General features: G+C 30.8%; 1 protein-coding gene across 2 annotated transcripts in view; it reads left to right on the top strand.

Moving 5' to 3' along the window:
* Grik2 (glutamate ionotropic receptor kainate type subunit 2) overlaps window positions 1-15,039 on the top strand; it is a 645,182-nt gene that overhangs the window by 189,380 nt on the left and 440,763 nt on the right. For both annotated transcript variants that reach the window (XM_076859896.2, XM_076859897.2), the window contains exon 2: window positions 13,870-14,037. In XM_076859896.2, coding sequence (XP_076716011.2) covers window positions 13,870-14,037 — 168 coding nt within the window. The remainder of the gene's footprint in view (window positions 1-13,869; window positions 14,038-15,039) is intronic.

Raw genomic sequence — 15,039 nt, 5'->3', positions numbered from 1 at the left:
GGTGCATGCCTGTAATCCCAGTGGCTTGGGAGGATGATATAGGAGAATCAGGAGTTCAAAGCCAGCCTCAGCAATTGTGAGGTGCTAAGCAACTCTGTGAGACATGTCTCTAAATAAAATACAAAATAGGGTTAGGGATGTGGCTCAGTGGTCCCTGAATTCAATCCCTGGTACCAATATATATATATACTGGTACCAGGGATTGAATATATATATTTCAAATTATCTTGTTATAAAAATATTTTTTAAGGATTTTTCTGTTCCATATCACAGGAACTTGCATTCTCCTATGACTTGCCAACTGACTACTAAGTTGTTTTGGACAATAGGAGCTTATACTGATTATTTATCTATGGCTGCAATGTCCAGTATAGCAGGCACTACACACATGTGGCTACCAAGTACTTGAAGCATGATTGGTATAAATTGAGTTGTGCCATAAATAAAAAAATAGAGATTTCAAAGCTTCAGTATGAGGCAGGATATATATATATATATATATATAAACTCCTTAACAAATGTTGCACCAATTACATATTGAAATAATATTTTAGATATGTTGGTTTAAATAAAAATATGCCATTCAAGTTTAAAGATATTTTTAAGGACTTTATGCAACTTGAAAAAAAGGATAGAAGTATATGGTTTTTGAATTCTTCTTTATCACTTCATTTAAAAAAATAATCATGCAAAGAAATATGGCTCAAATATAATGGTAAATATTCCAACTAATAGCATAAAGCAAATATTTTTAAATGTGCAAAATCAATATGTAAGGGGATATGAAAGGCCTGTATCAAAGTTGTAGACATATAAATAATGTAAATTGTTTCAAACGTAAAATCAAACTGCATATTTAGGTTGCTGCATACATGACACTGTTACTACTATGCTAATTTCTATTTTGTAAAATATCAATTTGCTGTCTTTTTATTTATTATTTTGTATTAAATTTCAAGAATGTTTATTTTAATGCCTTTAACTTAGCTTCATAACATCTAAATACCCATAACAGACTCAAAACACATTTATATAGATATTTTATTGATTGAATTCAGTGATAATTTGATACATGTTTTCTCAAATCAATATAAAATTTGCAAATGAAAGAGTGTTATGGAGTTTGCCAAATTTACAAGAGATTCTTCCTAAATTTCTAAAGAAACAATGTTCTTTCCTATCTTACTCTGCAGTTTTTCAGAAATCTTAGAATCATGAAAGTTGTCTAAATCTCTGATCTTCATAGTCATGTCACCTGATCCCTTCACTTTGCAGAAAAGAGAATAGAGATGATAGTGAAGGGCTTGCTCATCCAATCATGGTTTGCCTTTTCTTTCTATTTAATTGACCTAGTTTTTAAAAAATTGGCATAATTAAAGTTTGAGCTGTTGGTCTTTAAATAGTTGGCTTTATTTATACAGTTTATGTAGTGATTATTCATGTGACTATCTTGCTTGTTATCTCTGTTTGATCAGTTCTATTTGTGTCTTGATACTATTCAAGCATCTGCCTATCCCATCAGTATGCATTCCTTTTTGGTCTTAAATTGCAAACATTTAAGTAGCCACTTTTCAATTTCCCTCTCAGTATGTAGTGCATCTATTTTAAAATTATTATTTGAATGTGTAACTCCAAGATTTTCCGTAGAATTTTAAGGGTCCATCTGTAGAAAACAAAAACAAACAAACCAAACAACTGCACCTATTTTCATTCACTACTGAAAAATCTGTTGGAAACAGTAGGAAGTTTGTAAAGTTAAAAGCATGTTTATATGTAAAATCAGAAAGCACATTTACATGCTATGAACAATCAATATTTTTTCTAATGGGACTATTTTACTATTTCCTGTCACTTGATTTCAGTTTGTCTACTACCTTCTAACTCATAGTCTCCATTGTGGACTATATAGCTTTCTTTTTTTTCAAATTCTAGTGCAAATTAGAATAGAATAAAATATGATAGAGGTAGAAAGAAGCATACAAGAGTAGATTTAATGTTTTATATAGGTGAATAACTGAAGAGTGTGGGCACTATAAATATTCTAGGACATTCTAGAGATAAAAATTTTCTCAAGTTTCTTAGTTTTGCCAAAAAATTTTCTTTGGTCATATATTTGAATAGTTTTTATTTTACCTGAAATGTTGGTAAAGGTGCTAGTTTGCATAATTTGATGGGATTTAACTTAGTAACCTTATAATGAAGAAGATGTTTGACACTAGAAACAGAAGGGCCAGTCCTTGTATTAAATTAGGAATATCTGTTGCTTCACGGCCCAAGGGAAACAAAGGCAAATGGGAGAATGGGAGCCATATTGCAGAGTGAGGCAGAGATCAGTCACAATTCCTCCCCTAGAAAAGTCCTACTTTAAACTATGAGCTTCATAACCAATAATATTTTGGGAAACTATGACCTATTAGTTTTTTCATGCTGTGACCGTCATTGGGGTCCATGTGAATATGTTTTTTTGGTTTTTTTTTTTTTTTGCATATACCTAAGTAATTAAGACAGCATCCACCAAACTCAAATGAAATCAGTTTCAGAATCTTGTGGTCGTACTTCTTGTGGATATAAAACTCTAGGAATTTGTTTTAAAGACTTGGATATATTTACCATTTAGAAAGAAACAAGCTGTTGAGAAAGCAACCAGAAGTTAAGGTTAAAAAGTGGCAATAATCCCCTGCAGGAATCTGCACAATATTGTGATTAAAAGATGAAATTTGGCTTGAAGTCTCTAGTGTTCTAATCTCATATCCAACATTTTACTGACCATATAACTGATCTTAGGCAAGATATTCAAGATGCTGGACCTGATCCAAAGTCTTGTTAAAGCAGAACTTGACAGGTTTAGTAAACATGATAGTTTTGCCAAAGAAACTATCTTATGGGGCTGTGGAGCATAAAGGAAGAAAGTCTTAGATTTAATATTTTGGATTGATTTAAATATCACTGTTATATTCAGACTTAAAATATACAATACATAAAATATTATAACCATGGAAGTATATTGAAGAGAGAAAATGCAAATTAAATAAAATTCTTGATTACATTCTATTAATGTTTACAAATTATTTAAAACAATGCCTGGCATAAAGGATATTCTCAAAAAATGTCCTTTAGAAGCTTTTGTCCTTCAAGTGGAGTGAGCCAGGCTTAAACATGTTACATACTAATTTAACTTTCTTAAGTTTCAGATTTCAGGAATATGAATTATACTTCAAATGAATTTAGAACCATGGAAATTTTTTAAAAATAACAAAACATAATCAGATTGGGGTTGGGGTTACTGTGGAATATTTACTCAGAGAAGGGGACTGTTTCCAAAGCTCATAATGTGTTAGCAGAAAGTTACAGATGTATGTGATAATGTGTGTGTGTGTGTGTGTGTGTGTGTGTGTGTAAGTAGGTAAAGACTAGATTCCTGGGCAGAGGACTACCATATGGAAAGGAAGAGTAGCATTTGATTTTGATTCATTCAGGGAAGCTAGGTGGTTCAATGTGGTTATAGGATTAAGTAAGAGACAGCAGTAAGAAAAGATCCTGGAACCTGGCATAGTGGCACATGCCTGTAATCCCAGCAGCTCTGGAGATAGAGGCAGGAGGATCAGGAGTTCAAAGCCAGCCTCAGCAAAAGCAAGGTGCTAAGCAACTAATTGAGACACTGTCTCTAAATAAAAAACACAAAATAGGAGTGGGGATGTGGCTCAGTGGCTGAGTGCTCCTGAGTTCAATCATCTCCACCACCACCACCACCACCACCACCAACAACAACAACAAAAGGAGTCTGGAGAGGGAGGTAGATGATGGATTATGAAGAACCTTGCAAATAGCACTGAGATTAATAATCAGGCAGTCACTGGAAGATTTTAAAAAGTTGAATGATAAAGTTAAAGTTACATTTGACAAATGCTACCTTGGATGAAGTGACAAAAATCTATACTAAGTGTTATTATTTGTGAAAATTCAGTGGAGATGCATTACTGTGGTGTGGAAGATATAGTGCATTTGGATTTAGTCACATATATAAACAATTTTACAGTGATTATCCTGTGGAAATGGTGGAGACTTGTGAATCATTACCTGGAATAATTAAGTAGATCATTAGCTAGTTTAAAAAAATGGGACCATCCATGTGATTATGATCTGAAGTTTTATCTTTAACTCTTTCTTGCTCATCACTTTTATCACTGATTTGGACATGGAAACAAAATAAATAAGATTTAAAGGTAGAGAGAAAATAAAGCATTTTTTATATTATTGAAGTTTTAGTACCTTGCTCTGATACTTTAGATAAAACAAATTAATATTAATAATTGATGATAGATATCAGAATTTGAATGGTCTTAATTAGAAAATTAGATCAATTATAAATATATTTGTCAGAGGCAAGTGTAAAAATGAGAAAAAGAAAACAGTTCATAAGATTCATAACATTTTTCAACAATATGCTTAAGATGAATTAGCAGACATTGTACTCTTAAAAATGCCCTTCAATTCATTTTATGTATAATTAACTTAGGTAGCTAAGAGCTCTATTATAATTTTTCTTTACTTGGGACACTTGGATTATAACATTGAGTTGAAGTGGGTTCAAGAAAAAATAACTAGAAAAATTAAAAAATCAGCAATAGCAATGCAATAGCCAGAAGATATAAAGTTTTGACCTATATGAAAGAATTCAATAACAATTGGAATCTGTTTTCAAATTCTGTAGACCGTTATGTGAAAGTTGGGTATCCTAAATAGATAAAATGAGTAGGAACTACAGGAAAACAGATGATGAATTAATATATGGGAGACTTTTGTGCTATTGGTCTTCAGAGAGGTAGGAGATTTCTGAGGGCATTCAGTTTACCATTCCTGAATGGTGGATTTGTAGTGGTGGAGGAAAGACCATTCAACAAATGGGTAGATCAGATGACTATCCATCAGATGATTTATTGATTGCATGTTTGTTGGATTCCTCGGTCCTTTACACTTGAGTAACAGTACAATTTTAGTACATAGTTCATACAAATACTTTCATATTAATTTAATGATCTTTTTGAAAGATCTTTCAAAAACATGTCATAATAACAAAATAAATAAGGAATTTTATTTCTTCTTTTTGTTTCCTGCCCCAAACCTTTACTATGAAATTACTTAATCATTCAGAAAATTTAAATAATAGTATAATACACATACCAACTCAATTAGACAATTGTTAACATTATTCCATATCTACATTTATGACACTTTACACCTGAACACTTTAGTATAGATTTCCTAAGAAGTACACTTTCTAACATAACGACTGTATCATGATTTTGCCCAGGAAGAAAAAGAATACTTCTTATATGTCATTTAATATCCAGGGCATTAAAAAATGACCTTGGAATTTTATTATATCAAAATTAAAGAAGCTTGATGATTTTATCCTTTGAATGATGATTTTTTTTTTTTTTTTTTTTACAAAATTAAGAATGGGGATAGCACCTTTGCTAATGTGTTTAAATAGAAAATAAGTTTAGTACATCCTTTGATTGAGAAAACCAGCATATCTTCCAGGAAAATAACAGATGATTTGTCATTCAGAACATCAATTATTTTATTAAAGTTAAAAGTCTTTAAAACACTGTACCCACTTTGGGATAGAACGTATTTAAACAGTCTCAGAGGTTAGATGTAGCATTGGTTGGCAATCCATCATAGGTTTATGAGTCATACAATCCTCCGTAGTAGTTAAAATTGATCTAAATGAGAAAAGCATTGGCTAGGTTTCAGAAGTTCACTAATAAATCTTTTATTTCAAATTCTGAGTAATGATGTTCTTTTGTGAGTCAGAGAATGTGATGAGAAAATTTTCAGTGTTGGCATGTTCCACATAAACTCAGGATCCCTTACCATTTGGTCTTCTGCACTTACAAAATAAAATGGGGCAACTATTTTATGAGAAAGAAGGGCATTCCCTTCTGTTTCCATCGTTCCTTTAATATGCCTATGATAGAATGATGAGGTCTATTAACTTTTAATGTAAGCTTGGAAAAAGAACTGCAGGCATTTTATTGTTTGATATAAAGGTTATGTGAGATGTGACAGCCTTTTCTGAATTCAAAGAAACAAACCAATCAACCGAATAAAATAAAACTGTGAGAACAATTAGGTGAATTCTTAAATGTGAAAAATCTAAAAATAAGTATTAGAAAGTGGCACATTTTGCTTGTATCCTAGAGAGAATATTGAATTTGAAAACTACAAATTTGAAAATTACTTGTATTAGTATAAATCTAGGGAGAGCATATAATTATAGATTATTAAGGTGCTGCTTTAAGATCTTATAGTTTATATATTTTTATTACCATGGGATGTATTTTATCTATCAAACATGATTTGTGAACTCTGTAGGGAACTGATTCTCTTTTTTATTGATTGCATGCTTATGAAATGCTACACAGAGCACTGACATTTCATAATAAAATGAGTGAGTCTGGAGGCAAAGATTTTTTTTTAATATTAGATACCTAGCACAAAATGAATATTAACTTTCAAGTTTTATAAAGAGATAAAACCTGGTTCAAAGTTGTGAACAGTTATTATTTTGCAGGTTCATGAACAGGTAGAATAAAAATGCTTTGCTTTTTAGTTTTTTATTAGCAATTTTGAAACTGAACGAATGCTTTCAGTATAAAAGCAGCTGGTTCCTTCTTCAGAAAAATAACATTAATAGACCTTATGTCCTACTTCATAAAGAAAATACATAAAATATATATTTCCTCACTTCCCTGACCATCTCTGCATATGGAAATTACAGGGAATGGCCTCCTGCTAAAGAGAATAAGGTGTCTTCCTCCCTAAGGTTCTGCATATTTCCCTCAACTTGGGCTTGTATCCCCTCTTGCTACTGAGACTCCTGGCTACAACACTGATAACTCTCTCTCTCTTTTTCTATCTGTTCCCTTTTCTTTCTGATTGGTTCTTTTACCCTACATATAAACATGTTAAATCTTTCCTATCATAAAAGGAACAAATGGCCAAAAACCCTGAGATTTTTATATTCTTCTTTACAAACTCTCCTATTCTCTTCTATTCCTTAATATTCTAGTTTCATTTTAAAAGATATTAATTTTTAAAAAATAACAAGATGAGAGTAGAATCATTTTCAGCTAATTAAAATGTGCAAACAAAAAGAAGAAAATTATAATCAATCAAAGAACTATCATTCAAACCACAGTTAATGTTGTGTTAGACATAGTGCATATTGTAACTACTTGTTGAGCATTTTGTCATCAAATATCTTCCATAGAACAATTTTAGGTGCCTAGATGTATAGTATTTTATTAATTATATGTTCCATAACTTCTGTAAATAATCTTATACCATTGTATATAGAAAGCATTTCTTTTTTTCTTTTTTTTCCTTTTTTTATTGGTTGTTCAAAACATTACAAAGCTCTTGACATATCATATAATTTTGTTATGAACTAAGAAGGAAGATTCTTAAAGCTAATCAGTGACATTTTCCTTAAGGCCAATTCTATAACTAGAATTAGTGGATTCAAGTGTATGGTATTTTAAAACTTTACAGGCTTAAAAAAAATCATTTTTTTTTTCAGAAAAATTATACCAAGTTATTTTTCTATAAAATTCTGCTTTTTCTCACACCTCAATACTTTGATCTGTGAAAGTTCTCATTGGTTTAATTAACCTTTATTTTTTACCAAATTTTAAATATTTTATGTTCACTGGATATTTATTATTTATGAAGAGTTATTTTGATCTCTGTCAGTTTTATAATGGGGGTGATCATTATTTTTGTTAGCTCTTGTTTTCGTCAGCATTTTTGCTGCTGAACCCAAAGGACAAGAAAATTTTAGAGGAGGAAATATTTACTTTGGGGCTCACAGTTTCAGAAGTCTCAGTCCATAGATGGCTGGCTTCATTGTTCTGGGCCCAAGATGAAATAGGATATCATAGTTTAAGGGTATGGAGGAAGAAAGCAGCTCAGGACATGGATACCAGGAAGGGGGGGGAGGGGGAGAGAGAGAGAGAGAGAGAGAGAGAGAGAGAGAGAGAGAGAGAGAGAGAGAGAGAGAGGTGTATTAATAGAGGTTTATTCTTATGATTTGTGCACTTTGGCACATACAGATAATCCTTTAATAGAATTTTATTTTAAATATATGAAAAATATGTATTAAATATATAAATGTTCAATTAAATATTTAAGCATATATAAAGGATATTCCTGGTTAAATATTTAAGAATGAAAAAAGAAATACAAATAATATTTGAAAATATATTAAATATAAACATTACATATGAAAAGCAAAAAGTTCAGACTCTCAACATATAAGAGGGTTTGTATGGCTTATATATAAGGTATCTCTCAAAAGCTGATGTTTGAAACAATGCAAGAAGGTTTAGGGGTGAAATGATTGGGTTCTGAGAGCCTTAACCTAATCAGTGCATTAGTCGCCTCATAGGAATTAACTGAATGGTAACCTACAGGCAGGTTGGATATAGCTGGAGAAGTGGGTCTTCATGGGCATGCCTTTGGGGTTTATAATTTTTTTTTCTCTCTGAGATACACAAGCACACACAAAAATACTGAAATTTTGTCTTTAATCTGGACATTTTAAATTTTAATGTATTTCAATACATTATATTTTTAACTTTATGGCTAACACTTTTAATCTTCTTTTAAAGAAAACTTTTCTTAGCATAAGTTTTTCTTGTAATAACTTTATTGGTTTACTTTCACATTTAGGCATATGATTAAAATCATTCTTAAATATGATTATACAACTGATCCACAGGGTTAGGGATGTAACTCAGTGGTAGAACACATTCCTAACATGTGCAAAGCCTTGGATTCAATCCTCAATACCTAAAAAACCAAACCAAACCAAAACTACTTATCCACAAATATTTATTAAAATTGTAATCCTTTTTTGGGGACATGGCTGCATAATCATTTGCTTTTGACTAATAGCTACATTCTCATAGGTAGGAATTGGTAACTCATTGTAGTTTTCATATGGATTTCCTTGTTGATTAGTGATGCTGAACTTTTTTTCACATACCTTTTGGCCATTTAACTATCATCTTTGAGACTGCTAAAAGCAATATATGCCAAAAAAATTGGGTAACCTCTAGAAATGGCTAGATTCCTAGAACCATGCAAATAACTAAGTCTGAATTATAAAGAAATAAAAAAATTGAATAGTAAAATTATGAGTAAATAGATTAAATAAGTCATTGGTAAACTACGAACATGAAAGTCCCAAGACCTGATGGTTTCACTGGTGAATTCTACTACTAGGAACTTCAAAAACTATTAACATCAATCTTTCTCAATGTCTTTCAAAATATAGAAGAGGATGGTGCAATCCCAGATTTATCAATTGAACAGCATTATTCCAGCACCACAGCCTGACAAACTATAGGAAAAGAAAATTTGGTCCAATATTCCTGATGAATATAGATGCAGAAGTTCTCAACAAAATCTTAGTGAACTGAATTTAGCAGCACATTAAAAGAGGCAGATACCATGACGAAATGTGATTTACCTGAAGTCCAAGACTCATTTAACATACATAAACCAATAAATGTGATATATCATATTAGTGGCATGAAGGATAAAAACATATGACTTTCTTAGTGGGTACAGAAAAAGTTTTTGGAAAATTTAACATCAATTTATAATAAAAATCTCTTTGCCACTCATCTGTGGCAAAGATACTTAAAACATGTGACAGATAAAGGGCAATTTCTTCAACAGGAAAACTGAACATTAGGAAAACTGGACATTACAAGCAAAATAATAAAATTGAACTCTCATTTTATGTCACACACAAAAACCAACTCAAAATGAATCAAAAACTTAATAAAATGGGAAACTGTCAAACTACTAAAAGAAAATACAGGGTAAAAATCCATGACATGGTCTTGGAAAATTTGTTTTTTATATGATCCCCAAAACACAAGCCACAAAAGCAAAGACTGACAGTGGGATTCCATAAAAGTGAAGGATTCTGCAATGAAGAGTAGTAAATAATCAACAGAGTAAATGGATAGCCTATAGAATGAGTGAAAACATTTGAAAACTATCCGTCTGATAAAAGATTTATATATAAACAATATATACAGAATTCAAACAACTCAACAGCAAGAAAAATACAACGTGATTTTTAAAAATGGACAAAGGCCTTGAGTGGATATTTCTCAAAAGAAGACAAGCTGCTATATTTTATTTGGAACTTTCATCTATATTTTGATGAAGAGTTGGTCATAATTTTTTAAAATATGGTATATTTGATTTTGTACATATTTGTTTAATTTTTACATATCACTCACTGAAACTTCATAAAGAAATTTATGTTCTAAATCCATGCATCTTCATTTCTCTCTAACAGAAGTTTATAGAAGACTGGAAACAGTATATTTAGGTATTTTCTTCAAACATACAGTTGATTGCTTTTAACAGCACAAGAGAAAAAAAGGAATTAGGGTTTCACAAGACAGGGCCCTAGGAACCTGTAATTCTCCACAGACCATGGAGGTTAAAGAACAGCTTGGGTGCCTTAACATAAACATAAACAAATACATAATATAAATAATCATTTCAGAAGGTGACAGTAGTGATCCATTAATTTTTCTGATATTGATATATCTTTCAAAAATCTTGGGACTACAAATAGGGCATGGTATCAGCTCTTTTTCCTTCTCTGGCAAAAGACCTCAGAATGGAAAACTATTAAATGATTTTCTCCTTATTATTATATTTGGGATTTCAAAACTATGGAGGAATTTTGGCTCACAAATCTTCCTTAATAAAGACCTTCAATAATCCACAGTGGGGAAAAAAATCTATATAATTAAATAAAAACAAAAGATATTTTGGTCCCTTCTCTGTTTAATGAAAAGAAGATAAATATTAATGAAGAGTGGATATTACAGACATTTTTTTCTTTGACAGTGTAAATTCTTTTCCATCCTCCTCTTAAATATAACAGTCACTATCAATTTGTGATTTTTATCTTAATGCAATATGGTTGTTTCTCTTTTTTCCTAGAAATCTTTTTAAAAGAAAGAATAATTAATGATAATCTTCCAAGTGTCTTTATAACATCTAGTATGATGTTTATACTTTTTTCTTCTTTGCCCAATTAATGGTTAGATGTTATTAAAACTTTCCAAAATTTTCAACAGGATGTGAAAAGGTTTCTTCTCTCCTTGTGTGTTGGTGGCTTCCCTTCTACTTTTTTCTGGAAAGCAATTCCTTTATATAAAATATTTTTTAACCTTTCTTACAATACCTGCTCTGCACATGTCAGAGGTGCTGAGTTATTCAGTTTCTCTCTTAATAGTGTTAGATGGTTTTATGGATGATATTTTGCTTATGAAGTCTGCATTATCTGGATTTTTGGGGGGGTTTTATGGGCAAAGTATTAGATTCTGGCTTTGAATCAATAAAAATTAATTATTAATTTTATTTAACTAAGGTAGAAAACTAGTTATCCTGAATTTCAAAGATTTATTTAAATATTCAAAGCAGTGATAAATATGTTGAATCTACAGATTTATTTTGAAGATAAGTACAAGATAAGCAAGTTTCAACATATTATCATCAAATATTGACTAATTCTCGATCTTATATTTATATCAAATAGAAATTACAATTCTGAACTGAGGTTAGTAGAAGATTCAGTTTTTAAATTTTATTTTTCCAGGAATCAACTACTTCAGATTTAGATATATGTAGGTGACTTCTTATTCATAATTAACTATTCAGGTACTTTACAATTTTTTTTTCTGTTCTATACATAAGATCTTACATTTATAATATCATTATATTATTTAAGTCACTGTGTCTTACATTTTAATAAATTCTGTATATTATTCCTGAATAAATATTTAAAGAAACCTGCTGGTTTCTTGTGGAATAGGCAATATTTGGAATGAGACATGGACAGATTACAATCCTGGCTCCATCACTTGTTGGCTGATATTTTTGTTCTTGTAAAATACTTCTACTTGGGATTTCTTTGAAGCTTTGATGAAATTTTACATTCATATTGAGTACTTGCCCTATGGCAGTCACTCTTCTAAGAACTTCATATTAGCCAATATTTCATCTTTACAACAATTCTGTGTAGTTGACTCCCTTATCATCCTTTTTAGAAAAGATGAATTAGTTCAAACTAGGTTTAAGCATTTGTACAAATTTACACCAGTGGCAAGTGGCAGACCCAGAATGTAAATCTAGTCTGCCTCTAAAACCCATTCCTATACCTCTATTGTCTTCCATTATACAAGGCATATAATTTAGTTCTGATTACCCATTGGAGATGTAAATACTCAAGTCCTTCTGCATTGCATAAGTCACCAATAATTTTAAAGATATTCAGGTTACTATCTTACAATAAGTCTGTTTCTATACTAACTATACCATCAATTCAGTTAAAATCCAAAAATAAGAAAAATATTGCAAACTAATTTGGTACTAAGTAAAAAATTATCATATTCTTTCTGACTACAAATTTTCTTTATCCTCGTGGTCCTTTTTTTAATATTTACTTTTAAGTTGTAGTTGGACACAATACCTTCATTCTATTTACTTATTTTTATGTGGTGCTGAGGTTTGAACCCAGCATCTCGCACACTAGGTGAGCACTCTACCCCTGAGCCACAACCCCAGCTCCATCCCTGTGGTCCTTTTAGTTCTAATTGCTCTCAGAGGAATTGCAAAGATACCATGACTTTTTGTTAAATTTGAATGTTAAATTTGAATAGATAGTTACCATTAGTATTGTCACCTGGCATTCCTGTATGAAAATACATTTGATAATGCATGGATTTCTAACTGTGAAACTGCCTTATTCAAAGGGATGTAGTTTGTGAATGATTGTGCTATGAGTACATGGTGTGAAATTTAAAAGAGGGAAAGATAAAGGCTTTTTAATTTTACAGTACTAATTCTTCAATGACAATTTGGAAAAGATTAAGTATCAGGCATTTCTCTTTCCATCTTATTCACCATACCAACAATAAAAAAGAGATTCTGTCAAGGCAAAGTTTGGTAGCTGGAATCTTCCAGCAGAAGAGTGATATCAGAGAGGAAGAAAACAGGGACAAGAATGAGGAAACTTTGCTAAGGCACAGTTGGGAAGGTGCCACGTTAAAGGCACATGTTTTAAAATTACATTTTATGACCAAAATTTATGTTACAGTGCTTTTTGTTGATTATGGATTCTGTATTAATTCCATGTGTCCTCTGAAAAGAGACTTGGAGAAAATGAATAAACAAATGCTACTTGATTATCTTTTCTCATAAGTCAGATAAGATGCTGGGATTTGCAAAAGTTTTGGGCTTTAATCAAAACAAAATAAATGTCATAAAAGTTGGACTAAAGAATTCTGACTTCTGAATTAATGGAGATAACTTGAATTCAATTTTTCCATTGTTTAGCTTTATCTCATACACACACACACACACACACACACACACACACACGGCATTGATAATTCTGGAACAATGTGCAAAATTTGTGGATTAATTTTCATTATTTAAGGAAAAAAATCTATGATATACTTTGTATATTTATCAGCTCTAAAACTAGTTATTGCCAAAGACAAAGGGACATATCCTATTTAAATAGTATTAAATTTTGTCAGAAAAACAAGGCAGTTTTTGCCAGTATGAATTTATTTTAAAGGGTATATCTATCTATACAATTCACATAAAAAGTAAGTACAAACCCTGTGCACTTAAGCAAATCATACAAACATACATGCAGACACTCAGATGTACATATATAAGCTTAAAATATAGAAAACTTCTGACATTTTCTATATATTCTAAGACCCATGTGATTATTCTCTTTTGTTTTGCCAGGTGGTATTTTTGAATATGTGGAATCTGGCCCAATGGGAGCTGAGGAACTCGCGTTCAGATTTGCTGTGAACACAATCAACAGAAATAGGACCTTGTTGCCCAATACCACCCTAACCTATGACACCCAGAAGATCAATCTATATGACAGTTTTGAAGCATCCAAGAAAGGTAATTGATTGATATTTAGCATCATGTTTTCTGGGATTCAAATTTCCAGGTATTCTTAAGAGATTTCTTAAAACCCTCATGTAGTTAATAAGCTTTTAAGAACATTTGCATATAAAGTTTCCTTTTCTAAATGCACAAAAATTTTATCAGGGAGGGGAAGGTGATATAATCACATTTTAGAAGAAATCTGCTTATAAATCAATGCAATTAAATCTATGATAGTCAAATTGTTTTTATCCCAATTGATCCTCTTGGCTTTTTAGTAAATTATACTTATTTTTAAAAACCCACTAAAATAAGATACCATGTATCAGTGTATTTCATGAAGTTTTGAAATCCACTGTTACATTTTCATTTTTATTACCTGTCAATACTGCTGTATTATTACTTTGGTATCAATTTATTGACTACCTTGAAAGTTTTGTGGTTTCAAGTAACTTCAAAAAGTCCAATTTTATTTGAAAATTTTGAACTATAATTACTTTATGTATTCTCTATGCTTAGTTTTGATCACTCAATGTTTCTTCTTCCAACTGAAACTAAATGATAATTTATATAAAAATTATATAATGGAATATTTAGAATATTTTATGAATTTTATGTTTTATAATCTTATAAAAGTATTTTAAATGACAAGAGTAGGAAACCATTCATTTTGTGAATATGAATTTAACATTCAGATATGAAGAAAGATAATGGAAATATTATCAAAGTATTATTTTAGCAAAATGACAGTCTTATTTGTAAATGTATTTGATAGATATTTCCATAATTTCATGTAAGTAATCTTTTCTAACATGTAGATGATGTTATAGTTGGGGTCTTGTCTTTTACATAGTTAACAGTCATGTAATAGAAATTAACTTCTATGACATAGATTTTTCAAAGGAGCAGGCATACAAAGCATTTGTTTTCACTTCATACTTTAAAACAATGTTTGCTTTTCTGTAATGCTAATATTATTTTACTAGCTGCCTTTGTTAATGGAAATGTTCATAATTA

This window comes from Callospermophilus lateralis, chromosome 6 (genome assembly GCF_048772815.1).
Source record: "Callospermophilus lateralis isolate mCalLat2 chromosome 6, mCalLat2.hap1, whole genome shotgun sequence".
NCBI lineage: Eukaryota > Metazoa > Chordata > Mammalia > Rodentia > Sciuridae > Callospermophilus > Callospermophilus lateralis.
This window is presented reverse-complemented; position numbering and strand designations above follow the sequence as displayed.